The 22,719-nt window shown below is 35.6% G+C and overlaps 1 protein-coding gene across 1 annotated transcript in view; it reads right to left on the reverse strand.

Moving 5' to 3' along the window:
* The window catches only part of LOC128636351 (uncharacterized), a 126,291-nt gene that overhangs the window by 24,543 nt on the left and 79,029 nt on the right, over nucleotides 1-22,719 (reverse strand). The window contains 1 exon segment of the mRNA XM_053689377.1: nucleotides 7,200-7,317. Coding sequence (XP_053545352.1) covers nucleotides 7,200-7,317 — 118 coding nt within the window.

Raw genomic sequence — 22,719 nt, forward strand, 5'->3', positions numbered from 1 at the left:
ATAATAAAATTATTAACCCCTAAACCTAAGTCTAACCCTAACCCTAACACCCCCCTATCTTAAATATTAATTAAATACATCTAAATAAATATAACTCTTATTAAATTAATTATTCCTATTTAAAACTAAATACTTACCTATAAAATAAACCCTAATATAGCTACAATATTACTAATAATTATATTGTAGCTATTTTAGGATTTATTTTTATTTTACAGGCAAATTTAAATTTATTTTAACTAGGTACAATAGCTATTAAATAGTTATTAACTATTTAATAGCTACCTATATAAAATAAAGACAAATTTACCTGTAAAATAAAAACTAACCTAAGTTTCAATTACACCTAACACTACACTATCATTAAATAAATTATTCCTATTTAAAACTAAATACTTACCTGTAAAATAAACCCTAAGATAGCTACAATGTAATTAATAATTACATTGTAGCTATTTTAGGATTTATATTTATTTTACAGGTAACTTTGTATTTATTTTAACTTGGTACAATAGTTATTACATAGTTAATAACTATTTAATAACTACCTAGCTAAAAGAAATACAAAATTACTTGTAAAATAAATCCTAACCTAAGTTACAATTAAACCTAACACTACACTATCATTAAATAAATTAAATTAATTAACTACAAGTAGCTACAATTAAATACAATGAAATAAACTAACTAAAGTAAAAAAAATAAAAAACTAAGTTACAAAAAATAAAAAAATTACAAGATTTTTAAGCTAATTACACCTAATCTAAGCCCCCTAATAAAATAACAAAGCCCCCCAAAATAAAAAAATGCCCTACCCTATTCTAAATTAAAAAGTTAACAGCTCTATTACCTTACCAGCCCTTAAAAGGGCCTTTTGCGGGACATGCCCCAAAGTAAACAGCTCTTTTGCATGTAAAAATAAAATACAACCCCCCAACATTAAAACCCACCACCCACATACCCCTACTCTAACCCACCCAACCTCCCCTTAAAAAAACCTAACACTAACCCCCTGAAGATCATCATACCTTTAGCCATCTTCAGCCAGCCGACCACTGATGGAACAGAAGAGGACATCCACAGCGGCCGAAGTCTTCATCCAAGGGGCGCTGAAGAGGTCTTCCATCCGATAGAAGTCTTCACCCAGGCGGCGTCTTCAATCTTCATCCATCCGGAGCGGAGCAGAGCCATCTTCAAAGCAGCCGACGCAGAGCTATTTTCATCCACCGACGCCTACTCGCCGAATGAATATTCCTTTAAGTGACATCATCCAAGATGGCGTCCCTCTAATTCCGATTGGCTGATAGGATTCTATCAGCCAATTGGAATTATGGTAGGAAAAATCTGATTGGCTGATCCAATCAGCCAATCAGATTCAAGTTCAATCCGATTGGCTAATCCAATCAGCCAATCAGATTGAGCTCGCATTCTATTGGCTGTTCCGATCAGCCAATAGAATGCAAGCTCAATCTGATTGGCTGATTGGATCAGCCAATCAGATTTTTCCTACCTTAATTCCGATTGGCTGATAGAATCCTATCAGCCAATCGGAATTCGAGGGAAGCCATCTTGGATGACGTCACTTAAAGGAATATTCATTCGGCGAGTAGGCGTCGGTGGATGAAGATGGCTCCGCGTCGGCTGCTATGAAGATGGTTCTGCTCCGGATGGATGAAGATTGAAGACGCCGCCTGGATGAAGACTTCTATAGGATGGAAGACCTCTTCAGTGCCCCTTGGATGAAGACTTCGTCCACTGTGGATGTCCTCTTCTGTTCCATCGGTGGTCGGCTGGCTGAAGACGGCTAAAGGTAGGATGATCTTCAGGGGGTTAGTGTTAGGTTTTTTAAGGGGGGTTGGGTGGGTTAGAGTAGGGGTATGTGGGTGGTGGGTTTTAATGTTGGGGGGGTTGTATTTTATTTTTACATGCAAAAGAGCTGTTTACTTTGGGGCATGCCCCGCAAAAGGCCCTTTTAAGGGCTGGCAAGGTAATAGAGCTGTTAACTTTTTTACTTTAGAAGAGGGTAGATATTTTTTTATTTTGGGGGGCTTTGTTATTTTATTATGGGGCTTAGATTAGGTGTAATTAGCTTAAAAATCTTGTAATTTTTTTATTTTTTTAACTTAGTTTTTTTTATTTTTTGTACTTTAGTTAGTTTATTTCATTGTATTTAATTGTAGCTACTTGTAGTTAATTAATTTAATTTATTTAATGATAGTGTAGTGTTAGGTTTAATTGTAACTTAGGTTAGGATTTATTTTACAGGTAATTTTGTATTTCTTTTAGCTAGGTATTTATTAAATAGTTATTAACTATTTAATAACTATTGTACCTAGTTAAAATAAATACAAAGTTACCTGTAAAATAAATATAAATCCTAAGATAGCTCAAATGTAATTATTAATTACATTGTAGCTATCTAAGGGTTTATTTTACAGGTAAGTATTTAGTTTTGAATAGGAATAATTTATTTAATAATAGTGTAGTGTTAGGTGTAATTGAAACTTAGGTTAGTTTTTATTTTACAGGTAAATTTGTCTTTATTTTATCTAGGTAGCTATTAAATAGTTAATAACTATTAATAGCTATTGTACCTAGTTAAAATAAATTTAAATTTGCCTGTAAAATAAAAATAAATCCTAAAATAGCTACAATATAATTATTAGTAATATTGTAGCTATATTAGGGTTTATTTTATAGGTACGTATTTAGTTTTAAATAGGAATAATTAATTTAATAAGAGTTATATTTATTTAGATGTATTTAATTAATATTTAAGATAGGGGGGTGTTAGGGTTAGTGTTAGACTTAGGTTTAGGGGTTAATAATTTTATTATAGGTTGCGGCGGTGTAGGGGGGGCAGGATAGCGGTTGATAAATTTATTATAGGTGGCGACAGTGTAGGGGGGGGGGGTCAGATTAGGGGTTAATAAGTTTAATATAGGTTGCGGCGGGGTCCAGGAGCGGTGGTTTAGGAGTTAAACAATTTATTTAGTTGCGGCGGGGTCCGGAAACCGCAGAATAGGGGTTAATAAATTTATTATAGGTGGCGGCGGTATAGGGGGGGCAGGATAGGGGTTAATAGGTATTATGTAGGTGGTGGCGGGGTCCGGGAGCGGCGGTTTAGGGGTTAAACAATTTATTTCGTTGCGGCGGTGTCCGGGATTCACAGGATAGGGGTTAATAAATTTATTATAGGTGGCAGCGGTATAGGGGGGGCAGGATAGGGGTTAATAGGTATTATGTAGGTGGCGGTGGGCTCCGGGAGCGGTGGTTTAGGGGTTAGCATGTTTAATGTAGGTGGCGATAGTGTAGGGGGGCAGATTAGGGGTGTTTAGTCTCAGGGTACATGTTAGGGTTTTAGGTGTACACACTTCCCATAGGAATCAATGGGATGTCGGGCAGCAGCGAACATGAACTTTCTCTATGGTCAGACTCCCATTGATTCCTATGGGATCCGCCACCTCCAGGGCGGCGGATTGAAAACCAGGTACGCTGGGCCGGAAAAGTGCAGAGCGTACCTGCTAGTTTTTTTGATAACTAGCAAAAGTAGTCAGATTGTGACGAACTTGTGTTCGGAACATCTGGAGTGACGTAAGAATCGATCTGTGTCGGACTGAGTCCGGCGGATCGAAGCTTACGTCACTAAATTCTACTTTTGCCGGTGTGTAGGGCTTGATAACTAAGGCGAATCAGCCTTGCCACAAATACGCTGCGGAATTCCAGCATATTTGCGGTTGACGGCTTGATAACTAGGGGCCAAAGTCTCTACCTATATCCCTTTACCATAGAGAGATATGCAAACATAAAAAAAAAATCGTCAACCCATTTTAAGTAAATAGTCCTTGTTAATACAATTTAGAAACAAATGTATTTTTACTTCACTATCCGTATAAAAAAAATACAGTAAAATTAATTGTTTGAATCTCAGTATTGAATTTGTCCTAGACTGGACACAAAAGCTTGTTTTGTAGGCACTGCTTATTTCAACTACAATTCCTATTAGGCCATAAACACTTTAGGTTTATTGTGTGCAGTAATTATCCTATTGCATTATCAATAAAATGGAGTTATGATCCATGATAAGGCTTCAGCTTGGGGAGGAATCTCAGATAAATCACTGGACAATGTATTTATAACTTACGCAAAATGTATTTTGGGAGCATTTCCTCCTATTATTAAGGGATATTATATTTAGTTGAGTGAGCAAATACAACTTAAAGTAATGCAAAAAAATAAAGAAGGGTACTTAAAGTTAGCACACACAGCAATATCTAGCAAAAAGTAAAGATGCATTTTATTAAATCAGTCAGCGTTAAACACAAGTACAAAAGGTGATAAAAAGGCTAAGCTCATGGGATGCCCCGCACATATTTGGAAGCATAGAATTTAGACTGTGCAGATAACCATTGCATCTGTAGTTGTATGGGTGTATTATTCTACACAGTGTACAAAACTGGTTTAATCAGTGCACAAATAGGCACAAATCAAGTGAGCAGCCCCAAAAAAACAAGATATCATACAAAAGCAATAACTGTGTGACTACAGATATGTATTTCTAATCCCATAATTCAATAAGTGCAGACAAACAATACTGTTGGTGGTAATAAAATACACTGTTCAGTGGCAAAACTAGAAACAAATGTGTGTGTGGTTGGGGATGGGGGGCTTAGCTCAAGACAAATGGGTTCCATTTATGAAGCTGTGAATGCAGCTTTTGGGCCAGAGTGTTTTAAGATTATTTAGTCTGTCCACCACCAAAAGTGGTGATTGCAACTGGACTTTTAAATGTATTTTTCTACTTTGTAGTCGAGTGTAACAGTTAACCAGGGCTCTGAAGTCACACTATCCCGATGTGCATTATGTTAAATTGTGCTCAAGTAAACGCGTTTACTTTCAAACTGTAATGCACGCGCTACTTCCAACACACACAAAGAGCCACAATAAACCCCTTGTCGCTTGTTAGTGCTTCACTCGTAATCTAGCTCACTGTATGGAAGATACATTTTTAAATGATGACAGAATTAAAAAGAAAATGTAAAGTCGTTTCAGTATGTTCTTAAGAGTATGGAAGTTAAAAACTAAAATGACTTCCATATTCCTATCAAATTAAAACCATGTAAAAATGTTGTCACATAGGGGCCGATTTAACAAAGTGCAAGCGGACATCATGTCTGCCGCACATCGATAAATGACAACAGCATATGCTGTCGGCATTTATCATTGCACAAGCAGTTCTGGTGAGTCACTTTTGCAATGCCGCCCCTACAGATTCACGCTAATAGGGGGTGTCAATCAACCCGATTGCATGCGATCGGGCAGATTGATGTCCGCCACCTCAGAGGAGGCGTACGAGTTAAGGAGCAGTGGTCTGAAGACCACTGCTTTTTAACTCCTGTTTACATTCAGGGCCATTCGGCCCTTGTTAAATCTGCCCCATAGTGTAGTTAGGTTTCAGGCTCCATATAGCCTCATTCTTATATCGACTTCATCTTCCTTTCCATTATTTTTTTTTCCTTTTGTTTCCTACTCTGTTTTAGAAGAAAAAAATACAAAGAAAAATCAAAATTATATTCCATTCTGTATCAATATATTTATTTTTGCATATTATAATGTCACAGTTTAATATCACAAGGTCATTCAGAATGGTGACATTCAAAATGTAAGTCTCAAAAAGAATCAAGATTAAGAAATCCAGTTTTCAAAATTGCAATCATACCTAACCCAATCACATACCCCAAATCCAATTCTAATCCTATTTATAAACAATTTCTAAACCCAAACTATAAGCCATAGTCTAGCCGCGGCGCCACCCTCTTTATGTAACTTTAACCTTACTGGTAGACACAGATCTAACTTAAACCACTAACCATAAGTTTAAAACTAAATCTGAACTAAAGTTCTAACACCCCATCTGTAAGTTTAAACCTAACTCTAACCTAAGGTAACCCTAACCATAAATCTATTGGACCACATTTTGAATGTTATTCTTCCAATAGTAATATCAAAAGATATCAAAAGACTTGATTTTATTTCTTTCCCTTCACCTTTGCCACCATAAGCCTGGGACTAATTTGTATTTTTGCATATATGCCCATTATCACATTATTATTATGATGTGTTTGCTGTAATCAATTTCACCCTAGTTTCAGAAAAATCTGGTTCTTATATATATATATATATATATATATATATATATATATATATATATATAAAATAAATATATATAAATAAGTAAAAATAAATATATAGATATATATAAATGAACATATAAACATAAAAATATCTATTAATTCATGAGTCAACAATTGAGAAGCGTATATGAAAAAACTAATGTGGTAAAGCTAAAAAAAAAGGCCAAAGGCATTAACCCTTTGAGTGCTAAGGACGTTCCCACCTGGGTGCTAAGATCTTTTAATGTTTTTTTTTATTTTTTTACTATTTGAACAATTTTTTTAAAACTTTTTTTTTTTCAAGACCCCCAATACTTACACTGTTAGAAAGGTTAGTTGATTACCTTTCCAATGGTGGTCTTGGGGGTCTGTAGTTGCTTAGATGCCTGAGATACAGGTTTCTAAGCAGCATGCCCCCTGCTCCTATACTTAACATTGTTAAGTATAAATAAAGTTGCACGGTGACGTCATGAGTTGACGTGATTGCGCGTGATGTCACCACGCAAAACGGGAAGCCCCGGCGATGCCTGTCACTCTACAGGCACGATTGCCGGGTAGGATCGGGTGGGAGCCCCCAGATCTCCCTCAAGGTGGGAGAGTGCTAGTGACAGCTCTGAGCCGTCATTAGCACCAGAGTGGGAAACTCTGTGACGGCTCAGAGCCGTCATTAGCACTCAAAGGGTTAAAGGAACATATCATCTACCTTGCAATCACAAGATTTTGTTTTACGCTGTCTTGGGACATTTTTGAATGCTTTAACATCTGGTTCGTTGCATTGGCTTTCCAATAGCCAAAATCTCTCCACCACTTGCTTTATTTGGAGGAGCCAATCAGAACTTTAATGGAGATGACAAGGCTAGTTAGTTAGTCACTGTCATTTTATTAGCAACATATCCATTGTTTTGTGGTACCTTATCTGTTAAGGCCAAAGTTATTTTAGTATACAGAATTAAATATTTCATATTACAATCACAGTATTTCATGTACCTTTAGGCTTACTAAAATATTGAAATGTATCAAACTTACGGTGAAATACAGTTGACTCTTACTCCTCTGTCGATCCATTCTGTGCCCAGAGTCTGGGTTAATTTAACCACTCCGGCTTTTGAGGTGTTGTAGGCCAACTGCTTCTGAGGATGTGGAACTAAAATAAAGATTGATAGATAACGATTATGTGAAAAAAATGAAACAATAATCAGAAATATTATTATTCCTGGAACATAAGAAATTATTACTGTGCCTGTGTTGAAATCATGACGTTATTACTGAGATTAGATTTACTCCATAAAATAAATGTTGGGTGTAATGCAAAAAATACAGAACCAATGCAAAAGAAAATATGAATGTTGAAAAATCAGTACTTGTTGGTAAAAGAAGACAAGACAATTAAAGATAGATTGATATATTATAGATAGATGATATATTGACCGATAGAGATCGATAGATAGATAGATAGATAGATAGATAGATAGATAGATAGATAGATAGATAGATAGATAGATAGATAGATAGATAGACCAGATAGCAAGATAGATAGGATAGATATATGATAGACCAGATAGATAGATAGATAGATGATAGATAGATAGATAGATAGATAGATAAAATGATTGATTGATAGATGATAGATAGATAGATAGATAGATAGATAGATAGAGCGAGTAATAGAGTGATATATAGATATTTAGATCAATAGACCAGGTAGCTAGATAGGTGATAGATAGATAGATAGAGCGATAGACAGATAGATAGACAGATAGATAGATAGATAGATAGATAGATAGATAGATAGATAGATAGATAAAAAAGATATTTAGATCGATAGACCAGATAGCTAGATAGATGATAGATAGATGATAGATAGATAGATAGATAGATAGACAGATAGATAGATAGAGCGATAGACAGATAGATAGACAGATAGATCGATCGATCAATGATGTATGATAGATGTTTCAGTATTTTGTAACACACTTTGTTTATATTTTCAAGTATGGCCATTTATGAATTTATACTCCTAGTAACAATATACAAATTTCAAATAATGGTGTATTCTATTCTATGAGATAGGATATGTGAACTGCTTTGCATGGTTTTTCACTGGCTTTTTCATATGGGACTCTATTCCAATCCATACAAAATGTAGTTATTGTGTAGTTATCCAGTATCTTTACTCAGCATTAACTACCACAGAAATTAATATGGACTCAATTTGACATTAGTATTCCAAACCATCATAAATCACTGTTTGAGGAGAGTTTCTATTTTATCAACTTTGACTTCTTAAAAACAAATTGGTGGCCTCTTTCAAATGACAGATCAATGTGCAATCAGTATAATGTTAGTGTGTGGTTGTGTAATTAAATTAAAGGGACAGTCAAAATGTTTATTGTTTAAAAAGATAGATAATCCCTTTATTCCCCATTCCCCAGTTTTACATAACTAACACATTTATATTAATACACTTTTTACCTCTGTGATTACCTTGTATCGAAGCCTCTTCTGACAGCCCCCTGATCACATGACTATTTATTATCTATTAACTTGCATTTTTGCCAATTAGTGCTGTGCTGTGCACAACCCACGGTTGTGAGCACAATGTTATCTATATGACCTACATGAACTAGCAGTCTCCTGTTGTGAAAAGCAAATAAAAACTCATTTGATAAGAGGCTGTCTTTAGTGGCTTACAAAGAGGCATAAATGTAGAGGTTTAAATGTTATAAAGTATATTAATACAATAATTTTGGTTGTGCAAAAGCTGGGGAATGGGTAATACAGGTGTTATCTATCATTTTAACAATTTTAGTGTTGACTATCCCTTTAAAATTAAAAACAGCAGTAGAAGTTCCTACTAATACTTATTGGTTGGCTAGAACAACTCCTGCCTTTGTGTCATGATAGGAACATGCTTTTTCTATATTTTATAAAAATATATATGCAGTAATACACTTTGAAATTACCACTTTTATAAGAAATACTACAATATTATATTATAGCACAGGCTATAATCACATAATGTTTTATAAAGATTCTACAATGAAGCACTTCTTTTTAAGTACAACAATCTGTAGACATATTGTAGGATAAAATCTTAATAGAGCATTAAAATAGAAATTAAGCACATCACAGAATGATACATAAAGTTACCTGCTTTTGTAAATGTAGGAACACATTGCACAATTTTCAAAGCATTAGCCGAAACAGAACAATTTAAAAAAAAAAAAAAAAGGAATGCTACAACATATTCTTACAGAGCTATGGAAAATATTAAAAATGTTATGTATAATGCCAGCGATTGGATTAACACATGGAGGCATATTTATCAAGCTCCGTGTTTAGCTTGATGCCCGTGAAGGCTCGCCGGAAACAGAAATTATGAAGTAGCGGTCTATAACCTGTCCACCTGCTCTGAGGCTGCGGACAGAAATCGCTATAAATCAACCAGATCGAATACGATCAGGTTGAGTGACACCCCTGCTAGCGGCCGCAAATCTGCAGGGGGCGGCATTGCACTGCTGGTGCAATGATAAATGCAGAGAGCATATGCTGTCAGCATTTATCGATGTGCAGTGGACATGATCCGCAATATCGCTTGCACAATCATAAATATAACCCTTTGACTATGATAGTGGGCTGTAATTTTAAAAAAAATGCTTTCAGTTCTCAATGGCACCTGAGAGGTTAATGCACAAAAACATTTATGCTAAGGGCATAGTAAACGGTAGAAATTCCTGTTGTGAATATAAAAGCATTATGTAAACATAATAAAATAATTTATTGCACAAAAAAAAAGGGTAAAGGGGACATTATACTCAAAAGTCATTCTCTATATAGTTGTACTATTGACCATCCTTTGGGGTACGACCACCTACACAGAATTGGTCAAAACAATTTATGAACCAGGTCAATGATTAATGAGCATAACATGGGTCGTATATATATCCCCTCTGCTCTATCCTGCTGTATATTGTCCTTTAAACACAGATGAAAATTTGAGAACCATTAGCTTATATTTAGCAGCTGTAATTAAGCATATGCTCTTTAGTATATATATAAACACCAAAACACAAGTTTTAACCTAGTGCTTTATCTTACTGAAGTACAAGCTACTTAAAATTAAAATTAACATTTGTACAGAGTGAGATAATTCAGCCATATTTATGCTACTCGCTGTGGTCACAGAGCTCTGCTTTAAATTTTAGCGGGATAATAGCTTTAATAGTGGTAGTAGGTTTAGCTCAAGATCAATATTTGGTTATTGTGATTTAGATCCATAAACTAATGTAAGGAGTAAATAACCTTTAGATTGATTGATTGGCATTATGGCAAAAAAAAAAAAAAAATACATTGTTATTAATTGGAAATTATTAAATCAGACTATTTAAGTCATTGCAAATAATCCTATTCTTTGGGTACATATTGCCAACCAATCAGGTGAATATGTTAACCAATCACATATATTGTTTTTGTTTTGCTAAGCTGAATTTATCAGTTGTTATCAAATGTACCTCGAATGGTTAAATTTTAAAAGGTATGTCAATTTTATCCAATGGGATAAAGGTAGTGTGTATATAAGGCAGAGGATACGTTAGCCAATTATGTCTATGATTAAGGCAGGAGCAGCTGAAACGTGTAGGGCCGATTGGTGCCTTGTCCTGACATACCATTTCAGCAATGTTTTTAAGTTCTGATGTTTCGCTATGTTTAAATAAAGAAGAAGAAGGTTTTGAGGATCGCTGTGTTTTTTTGTCTGTTTGCTGCATTCTCTATATAGGGCTAGATTACATGTGACTTGTTATTGTTTGTGCGAGTTGCAATAACCAATATATAAGCAATAACAAACTTGCGCGCATATTACAATGCGTTTGCTCGAGTGCAGAATAAATTTGTGCTCATCAGGTTAGCATGACTGAAGACCTTGTGTAAAGTCTAAGGGCACAGTGATCAACAGTTTACAAGCACTATCCCTTAAAGGAACACTCAATGCAGTAGAATTGCATAATTAACAAGTGCATAATAAAAAGACAATGCAATAACACATACTCTGAATTTCTAATAAGCAGTAGATTTTTTTTCAGACAAATGTTTATTTCTTCTTATTTTCCACCCCCCCCGTGTATGTGACAGAAATCAGCCAATCACAGACTAGTATATGTATATCCTGTGAGCTTGTGCACACGCTCAGTCGGATTATGTACCCCAAAAAATGTGAATATATAAAGACCGCAAAATGTGATAATGGAAGTAAATTGGAAAGTGTTTTAAAACTGCATGCTCTGTCTGAATTCATAAAAGTTTATTTTGACTTGAGTGTCCCTTTAAATTCTCATATTTTTATATACATAGGTTTTGCTTACGAAATCATTTCCGTTTTGAGTATTTTGATAAAAGTTTGCCGCCTTTTACGAATGTAGGGCAGAACTGTTAAGATAATTATGCTAGATTTGAGAGACAATTTCATACAGGCCAATGAAATGCCCATGGAGCACTTTGCAGGTCTAATGCGTGTTAAGTTATTGTGTGTGTTTATTTCATAACGCTCTATTAAAGTCTATGGGGCAAATGTGTTAGCGCGGTCGTGATATCTGAAGTCACTGGCAAGCAAACATTTTACTTTCAACTTGTAATATGCATGCTAACCTGTGTTTGCACAAGGGCAAACGCACTAAATAGCATACCACTTGTAATCTGGCCCATAATGTTTCATTATGCATAATTTAAAAACAAACAAACTTTGCAATGCACTTTTATTATTTAGTTTGCCTGCTTTTATTTATTTTGCCTGGAGTGCATTCCATGGAATGGAGAACATTGACACCTCTACATGCTGCAAAGTGATTGGTTGATCAATACAGAAGCACATTTATATGTTTCATATTGGCCACAGCAAAGGAAGTAAGAAAAAAATATTTAAGAGCTTTTTAAGGAGTGTGTTTTGGGCATGCCAAACAATTTTTTTTTAAAAAATTGCATTAAAAGGACACTGAACTCAATTTTTTTCTTTCGTGATTCAGATTGAGCATGCAATTTTAAGCAACTTTCTAATTTACTCCAATTATCAATTTTTCTTCGTTCCCTTGCTATCTTTATTTGAAAAAGAAGGCATCTAAGCTTTTTTGGGGTTCAGTACTCTGGACAGCACGTTTTTATTGGTGGATGAATTTATCAACCAATCAGCAAGAACAACCCAGGTTATTCACCAAAAATGGGCCGGCATCTAAACTTACATTTTTGCATTTCAAATAAAGATACCAAGAAAATGAAGAAAATTTGATAATAGGAGTAAATTAGTAAGTTGCTTAAAATTTCATGCTCTATCTGAATCAAGAAAGGTAAAATTTGGGTTCAGTGTCCCTTTAAATTAATTTGAAACATTTATTTTGCATTCATATCTTCTGCAATGTAGGGTTTAATTTCTGATGCATATACAAATTTACTTTGTGACCCTTTAAAACTGCTATATTTCACACAGTCATTGGTTTTTACACTCTCTGAGACATTTATAGCTGCCCCTAATTGGCCTCAACAGAGAAAATTAGATAAAGGAAATTTAAAGGGACATGAAACCCAAATATTTTCTTTCATGATTAATATAGATCATACAATTTTAAACAACTTTCCAATTTACTTCTATTCTAATTCTAATTTGCTTCAATCACTTGGTATCCTTTGATGAAGAAACGGCAAAGCACTACTGAGCCTACCTAGGTATACTTTTCAACAAAGGATACAAAGAGAACTAAACAAATTAGATAATAGAAATCGATTGTAAAGTTATTTAAAATGAAATGCTCTATCTGAATCATGAAAGAAAAAAAATTGGGTTTTGTGTCACTTTAAGTTACAGCCCATGTTTTATTGACACATTTTTTTTTCAATATATGAACATCCATTTAAAAAAAATACATTTAAAAATACATTTTAGATACATCAAAGAAAATATATCTTTACAGATCCTTTAACAAAGAGTTTTCTGATTATTTGGTGGTTAGGATCATGCAGTCGGTTCTGTAAAATCTGACTTTACTGTACACAATACTTAACAGATTATTCCGCTTGATTTTTTTTTTCTCCCTGTGGCAACATACAACTAAATACACATTTTATTAAGTACTTTTACACAGCAGTCATAAGCTCCCTTGTAGCTTTATAGGAAGAGCTTTCAGTATTTTCCCAAGGATCGTTTCAACCCTCACACAGAAGTAGTTAGTCTGAAAGATAGCTTAAAGAATGAAAAATAAGCCCCCGGAGGCCTATTGTGCACTTGTGGAGATGTTGAAGACCGTGCTAAAGATTTTTACTAGAATGTGAACAAGAGACTTTGTTAGATAATATACAGGACATGCTTAATATGTGATAGCACTAAAGCACAGCCGGGGGGAATTACCGTAAAGAATTAGGGTTTATAGAATACCTTCAGAACATCTTAACATCAATTTTCTAACAATAAACTTCTAACAGAATAGATTCAGATAAATGTATTCTACATATAGAATAAATAGAGATGGGATTTATAGCACTGTCTCAGCTTGCAAAATAGTCTGCAGAAAAAAAACTAATTAACACCTAAAAATGGTCTCGTTTAAAAATAAAGATAATCCCTTTATTTACCATTCCCCAGTTCTGCATAACCAACACTGTTATAGAAATATACTTTTTACCTCTGTAATTACCTTGTATCTAAGCTTCTGATGACTGCCTCCTTATCTCAGATCTTTTGACAGACTTGCATTTCAGGCAATTAGTTCTGACTCTTAAATAACTTCACGTGCATGAGCACAATGTTATCTATATGAAACCCAAACTAACGCCCTCTAGCTATGAAGAGGTGGCCTCCAAGGGTTTATAAATTAGCATATGAGCCTACCTAGGTTTAGCTTTTAACTAAGAATAACAAGAGAACAAAGCTAATTTGATGATAAAAGTAAATTAGAAAGTTGTTTAAAATTACATGCCCTATATAAATCATGACAGTTTAATTTGGACTTCCCTTTAAACAATAGCAAAAATTATGATTTTTTAAACAATTGTAGAGCCCCCCTCCCCCTTTTTTAACACTATGGATTTTTTGTTTTGCTTTTAGCAGTATTAAGAGCTTTGCTTTTAATTATGTACTGGATATTAGCTTTATGAACTCTTAATGTTATGTTTTATTTTCCCTCTCTTGATATTTATTTCCAATGACTTGTTATACCAGCTGCAGAATATAAAATGTATAAGAAATTGTTTTTTTAGGTTTATTTTTCTATTTGAAATAGCTGGTTTAGTTCTTTGAAACCACAGCCCAGCAAAATAGGTTGAGCTTGCAGGGAAATCATATCTCCTTATTTTATCACTTTTTGTACACACACAATCTTCTTTATATTATCTCCATCTGTATACCAAAGCCCAGTACTAGGAGAGAACAATAGAAAATCAAGATTGTACTACTTATCTCTCCTACCTCCCGCTAGGAGTGTAATTTCTTCTGCTGGCTATTTTTACACAGCTTTTCTATAGCCTATGCTTTTAGAATAGGTAGGGATACTGCAGCTATTTCAAATAGTGAAATAAAGGTAAATGAGCTATTTTAAAACTATTTAATTCACTCCAGCAGGTAAAATGGATAATTTAAAACAAATTAAAGGGTAAAAAAAATAAAGTATACTGTCCCTTTAAGGGATTTTGTAAGGAACTAGAGTATATAATTTATATGTCCATTTAATGGCTAATCAAAATCCAGTAAAAAAAATCCAGAAAAACTATTAAAAAAAATGTTCATTGGCTCATACATCTAATCCACAACAGCGTAAGCAAAACTCCCAATACTGAAAAAGTAAAATGTTTTTTTGGGTAAAAAAAGTAAAAGGGCTTTTTGCGAGGCATTGCCCCAAATTAATCAGCTCTTTTACCTATAAAAAAAGAAATACATCCCCCCAACATTAAAACCCACCAACCACACACCCAAACTTACTCTAAAACCCACCCAATCCCCCCTTAAAAAAACCAAACACTAACCCCTTGAAGATCAACCTACCTTGAGCCGTCTTCACCCAGCCAAGCAGAAGACTTCCTTGAATCCAGACAGAAGAGGTCCTCCAGCCGGGCAGAAGTCTTCATCCAAGCGGCATCTTCTATCTTCTTCCATCCGACAAGGAGCAGCTCCATCTTGAAGACATCCGACGCGGAGCATCCTCCTCGTTCGACATCCAACTGAAGAATGAAGGTTCCTTTAAATGACGTCATCCAAGATGGCGTCCCTTCAATTCCAATTGGCTGATAGAATTCTATCTGCCAATCGGAATTAAGGTAGGAAAAATCCTATTGGCTGATCCAATCAGTCAATCGGATTGAAGTTCAATCTGATAGGCTGATCCAATCAGCCAATAGGATTGACCTTGCATTCTATTGGCTGTTCCAATCAGTCAATAGAATGCAAGCTCAATCCTATTGGCTGATTGCATCAGCCAATATGATTTTTCCTACCTTAATTCCTATTGGCTGATAGAATTCTATCAGCCAATCGGAATTGAAGGGACGCCATCTTGGATGACGTCATTTAAAGGAACCTTTATTCTTTAGTTGGACGTCGAACGAAGATGATGCTCCGAGTCAGATGTCTTCAAGATGGAGCCGCTCCTCGTCAGATGGAAGAAGATAGAAGATGCCGCTTGGATTAAATCTTCTGCCCGGATTTGATGAAGACTTCTGCCCGGCTGGGTGAAGACGGCTCAAGGTAGGGTGATCTTAAAGGGGTTAGTGTTAGGTTTTTTTAAGGGGGGATTGGGTGGGTTTTAGAATAAGTTTGGGTGTGTGGGTGGTGGGTTTTAATGTTGGGGGGTTGTAATTCATTTTTTACAGGTAAAAGAGCTGATTACTTTGGGACAATGCCCCGCAAAAAGCCCTTTAAAGGGCTATTTGTAATTTAGTATAGGGTAGGGAATTTTATTATTTTGGGGGGCTTTTTTATTTTATTAGGGAGCTTAGATTAGGTGTAATTAGTTTAAACTTCTTGTAATTTTTTTATTTTCTGTAATTTAGTGTTTGTTTTTTTGTACTTTAGTTTTTTTAATTTAATTGTATTTAATTTTAGGTAATTGTAGTTAATTTAATTTATTTAATGATAGTGTAGTGTTAGGTGTAATTGTAACTTAGGTTAGGATTTATTTTACAGGTAAATTTGTCTTTATTTTAACAAGGTAGCTATTAAATAGTTAATAACTATTTAATAACTATTGTACCTAGTTAAAATAAATACAAAGTTGCCTTTAAAATAAAAATAAATCCTAAAATAGCTACAATGTAATTATTAATTATATTGTAGCTATCTTAGGGTTTATTTTATAGGTAAGTATTTATTTTTAAATAGGAATAATTTAGTTAATAATAGTAATTTTATTTAGATTTATTTAAATAATATTTAAGTTAGGGGGGTGTTAGGGTTAGTGTTAGTGTTAGGGGTTAATAACTTTATTATAGTGGCGGCAACGTTGGTGGCGGCAGATTAGGGGTTAATACATTTAATAGGCTATGTGGGCTATGGCGGTTTAGGGGTTAATACAATAGGTTTATTGCGTTGTGGGTTAATGGCGGATTAAGGGTTAATAGTTTTAAGAGGTAGTTTGCGATGTTGGGGTTGGCGGATTTAGGGGTTAATAATTTAGTTATTACTTGCGGTGTGGGTTTGATGGCTGATATAGGGGTTAATAGACTTTATTAGTTATTGCAGTGGGGGATTGCGGTTGACAGGTAGATAGACATTGCGCATGCGTTAGGTGTTAGTCTATTTTTGCAGGCATTTTCGGGAGTTACGGTGCTCCCATACTCAGTGCAAGGCCTGCTACGGCTGCCTTTTATGGCGAGGTAAAAATGGAGTAAGATTTCTCCATTTTCGCCACGTAAGGCCTTGCGCTGGATATTGGATACCGATTTACGACGTAGTCCCATGTTAGCCTATAGGAGTAATAATTACGAGCGGTGGGTTTAATATGCGCGCGTAACTTGTATGCTACGCTGTATATGTAATACCAAAATCGCGTAAAAACTGGCGGCGGAGGATTTTGCAGGGGGCGCTGCATATGTAATGGAGCTCTACATGTTTAACTCCTGTAAAGAAAATAAACCCTTAGGCAAATTCTGCTCAGGAACCACAAGCACTGCAGCTACCAAGCAGGTTATAGTCATGATTGGTGAGGGGGAGGTGTGTTTATGACTCTTGACTGGCTAACCGCTGTGTCCTGCTGAGTAAGAATTTACATATGTATTTAAACCCTTTGTAAGGGTTAAACAAAGAGAACAGATCACAATCAATTAGAACAACTTAGCTAATGGGTTTCAACAGAAACTCACCATTAAAGTCTTGCGCCTAGATTACGAGTCTTGCGTTAGCCTTAAAAAGCAGCGTTGAGATGTCCAACGCTGCTTTTTAATGCCCGCTGGTATTACGAGTCTTGCAGTACAGATGTACCGCTCACTTTTCTTCCGCGACTCAAGCATACCGCAAATCCACTTACGTCAATTGCGTATCCTATCTTTTTAATGGGATTTGCCTAACGCCGGTATTACGAGTCTTGGAAAAAGTGAGCGGTACACCCTCTCCTGTAAAGATTCCTACCGCATTTAAAAGTCAGTAGTTAAGAGTTTTATGGGCTAACGCCGTAACATAAAACTCTTAACTAAAGTGATAAAAAGTACACTAACACCCATAAACTACCTATTAACCCCTAAACCGAGCCCCCCCCCCCCCCCCACAAGGCAAACACTTAAATACATTTTAATCTGCCGACCGGACATCACCACCACTTCAATAAATATATTAACCCCTAAACCGCCGCACTCCTGCCTCGCAAACATTAGTTACATTTTATTAACCCCTAATCTGCCGTCCCTAACATCGCCGACACCTACCTACATTATTAACCCCTAATCTGCCTCCCCCAATGTCGCTGCAACTATATTAAATTTATTAACCCCTAAACCTAAGTCTAACCCTAACCCTAACACCCCCTAACTTAAATATAATTTAAATAAATCGAAATTAAATTACTACAATTAAATTCCTATTTAAAACTAAATACTTACCTATAAAATAAACCCTAAAATAGCTACAATATAACTAATAGTTACATTGTAGCCATTTTAGGATTTATTTTTTTTACAGGCAACTTTATATTTATTTTAACTAGGTACAATAGTTATTAAATAGTTATTAACTATTTAATAATTTCCTAGTTAAAGTAATTACAAATTTACCTGTAAAATAAACCCTAACCTAAGTTACAATTACACCTATCACTACACTATAATTAAATGAATTACCTAAACTAACTACAATTAATTACAATTAAATTAAATAAACTAAAGTATGGGGAAAAAAAACACTAAATTACAGAAAATAATAAAATAATTAAAAAAAATTTAAACTAATTACACCTAATCTAATCCCCCTAATAAAATAACCCCCCCCCCCCCAAAATAATAAAAATCCCTACTCTATACTAAATTACAAATTGCCCTTAAACAGGCCATTGCCCCAAAGTAATCAGCTCTATTACCTGTAAAAAAAAAGACAATACCCCCCCAACATTACAACCCACCACCCACACACCCAACCCTTCATTAAAACCCACCCAATCCCCCCTTAATAAAACCTAACACTACCCCCTTGAAGATCACCCTACCTTGAGACGTCTTCATTGGATCAGCCAATAGCATTTTTTTAACCTTAATTCCAATTGGCTGATAGAATTCTATCAGCCAATCGGAATTGAAGGGACGCCATCTTGGATGACGTCACTTAAAGGTACCGTCATTTAGTGTTAGTCATCGGAAGGGAGAGGATGCTCCGCGTTGGCTAGCTTGAAGATGGACCCGCTCCGCTCTGTATGGATGAAGATAGAAGATGCCGCCTGGATGAAGACTTCTGCACGTCTGGAGGACCTCTTCTGCCCAGATAGGATGAAGACTTTGGACCCTCTGGAGGACCACTTCTGCCCGGTTGGGTGAAGACGTCTCAAGGTAGGGTGATCTTCAAGGGGGTAGTGTTAGGTTTTATTAAGGGGGGATTGGGTGGGTTTTAGAGTAGGGTTGGGTGTGTCTTTTTTTTTTACAGGTAATAGAGCTGATTACTTTGGGGCAATGCCCCGCAAAAGGCCCTTTTAAGGGCTATTTGTTATTTAGTATAGGGTAGGGATTTTTATTATTTTGGGGGACTTTTTTATTTTATTAGGGGGAGTAGATTAGGTGTAATTAGTTTAAATTTTTTTTAATTATTTTATTATTTTCTGTAATTTAGTGGGGTTTTTTCGTAATTTAGTTTATTTAATTGTAATTAACTGTAGTTAATTTAGGTAATTTATTTAATGATAGTGCAGTGTTAGGTGTAATTGTAACTTAGGTTAGGATTTATTTTACAGGTAAATTTGTATTTATTTTAACTAGGAAGTTATTAAATAGTTAATAACTATTTAACTATTGTACCTAGTTAAAATAAATGCAAAGTTGCCTGTAAAATAAAAATAAACCCTAAGATAGCTACAATGTAACTATTATTTATATTGTAGCTATTTTAGGGTTTATTTTATAGGTAAATATTTAGTTTTAAATAGGAATAATTTATTTAATAATAATAATTTTATTTAGATTTATTTAAATTATATTTAAGCTGGGGGGTTAGGGTTAGACTTGGGTTTAGGGGTTAATAACTTTATTATAGTGGCGGCGACATTGGGGGCAGCAGATTAGGGGTTAATAATTGCAGGTAGGTTGCGACGACATAGGGGCCGGCAGATTAGGGGTTAATAAATATAATGTAGTTGTCCGCGATGTTGGGGGCAACAGATTAGGGGTTAATAATTGTAGGTAGGTTGCGACGACATAGGGGGCGGCAGATTAGGGGTTAATAAATATAATGTAGTTGTCTGTGATGTTGGGGGTGGCAGATTAGGGGTTCATAAGTATAATGTAGGTGGTGGCGGTGTCCGGAGCGGCAGATTAGGGGTCAATAATATAATGCAGGTGTCAGCGATAGCGGGGGGCGGCAGATTAGGGGTTAATAAGTGTAAGATTAGGGGTGTTTAGACTTGGGGTTCATGTTAGGGTGTTAGGTGTAGACATAAAAAGTCTTTCCCCATAGGAATCAATGGGGCTGCGTTAGGAACTGAACGCTGCTTTTTTGCAGGTGTTAGATTTTTTTTCAGCCGAATCAGCCCGATTGATTCCTATGGGGAAATCGTGCACAAGCACGTTTTTCCAGCTTACCGCTACCATAAGCAGCGCTGGTATTGAGGTGAGATGTGGAGCTATATACTGCTCTATGCTTACTTTTTTGCGGCTAACGCCGGGTTTGTAAAAACCTGTAATACCAGCGTTGTCTGTGGTGAGCGGTTAGGAAAAACTGTGCGTTAGCACCGCACACCATTATCGACAAAAGCTCGTAATCTCACCGTTAGGTTTTGTAGAAAAATCATTTGATTCTGCCCCATAGTAATTTAAAGGGACATGAAACCCAAAAAAAAAATGTATTTCATGATTTAGATAGAGCATGCAATTTTAAACAACTTTCCAATTTACTTCTATTATCTAATTAGCTTCATTGTCTTGCTATCCTTTGTTGAAAAGCATATCCAAATAGGCTCAGTAGCTGCTGACTGGTGGCTGCACATAGATGCCTCGTGCAATTGGCTCACCCATGGGCATTGCTATTTCTTCAGCAAAGGATATCTGAAGAAGGAAGCAAATTAAATAATAGAAGTAAATTGGAATGTTGTTTAAAATGGAATTCTCTATCTGAATCATGAAATAAATATTTTTTTAAAAAAGAAAGAAAACTGTTGTGTTTTATCTTCTCTCACACTTTGACCCCAATTATATCCCATCAGAATACCCTTGCACACATATTGCATTGCAGATCAGGCAAATGTATCTGTTTGTTTTGCTTTTGTATAGGGGACAGAGAGCTTAAAGGGATATTAAGGGGTCGATTTATCAAAGGCTTCACAAGCCTTTCGATGCCCTAAGACCTGCAGTCCGTATTTAACAAGCAGCATTCATCAGACCGCTGCTTTCCTAACCTTTTGCCACCTCTAAGGTGGAGAATTTCAATCTCCCCGGTCTCGTCCGTCTGGGGAGATTGACAGCTCCTGCCCATGCGTGATTGGCTGTGCGTGGGCAGGGGGCGGGACAAGCGCAAATTAGCGTTCGTGTGCGATGCTGAATTCCACCAGGAGAATTCAGCCCGCCAGAGGCGAGCTGCAGCGGACAGGGGTGGGTATGTGCACCCCTGTCCTCCGCAGCTTGATAAATCGACCCCTAAACAGTGCTCCTTTGGTAAAAACAAATATGCTAAATTAAAGTAAACATAAAAAGAAACAGATTTTGAATGTATTTGTTTTCTTGCAGAATTAGCACTTAGAATTTCTCACTGTAGCCCCTGCCGCCAGTGTGATAACAATGGAGACATGAAACTTAAGTTTTATTCTGCCAGTTCTGAGCATGAGAAAATCTGACTTCCTGTTTATCTAGTCTTTTTGCTTAAAGGGACATTATACTCTCATTTTTTCTTTGCATAAATGTTTTGCAGATTATCTATTTATATAGCCCATAAAATTAGTTTTTTTTCTAATGTATAGTTTTGCTTATTTTTAAATAATATTGCTCTGATTTTCAGACTCCTAACCAAGCCCCAAAGTTTTATGAGAATACCGTCAGCTACCTACTCCAGCTTGGTCCTGTTTGTGTAAAAGGTCTTTTCATATACAAAAGAAGGGGGAAGGGGGGTGTCTTATTTCCCACTTGCAATGGGTTTTCCAGCTACCTTTTCAACAGAGCTAAACTAAGAGCTTCTAAGTAAGTTTTTGTAAACAGTTTGATACTGGATTTTTATATCAGTATCTGTGCATCTTATTCTGTATAGTAGTGTCTATTACATGCAGTTATATGAAAATGAGTGTATACTGTCCCTTTAAAGGGATAGTAATGTCCAAATTAAACTTTCACGATTCAGATAGGAAATGTAATTTTAAACAAATTTCTAATGTACTTTTATCATCAAATTTGCTTTGTTCTCTTGTTATTCTTAGTTGAAAGCTAAACTTAGGTCGGCTCATATACTAATTTCTAAGCCCTCGAAGGCCGCCTATGCATTTGACAGTTTTTCACAGCTAGAGGGTGTTAGTTCATGTGTGAGTCAGCACTAATTTCCTGAAATGCATGTCAGTCAAAAGATCTGAGATAAGGAGGCAGTCAGCAGAAGCTTAGATACAAGGTAATTACAGAGGTATAAAGTATATTTCTATAACAGTGTTGGTTATGCAAAACTGGGGAATGGTAAATAACATGATTTATGTAATAACTTATCTGATAAATTCATTTATTTCATATTGGCAAGAGTCCATGAGCTAGTGACGTATGGGATATACAATCCTACCAGGAGGGGCAAACTTTCACAAACCTCAAAATGCCTATAAATACACCCCTCACCGCACCCACAATTCAGTTTAACAAATAGCCAAGTAGTGGGGTGATAAAGAAAGGAGTAAAAAGCATCAAAAAAGGAATTTGGAAA

Source organism: Bombina bombina, chromosome 7 (genome assembly GCF_027579735.1).
Source record: "Bombina bombina isolate aBomBom1 chromosome 7, aBomBom1.pri, whole genome shotgun sequence".
In the NCBI taxonomy this organism is placed as follows: domain Eukaryota; kingdom Metazoa; phylum Chordata; class Amphibia; order Anura; family Bombinatoridae; genus Bombina; species Bombina bombina.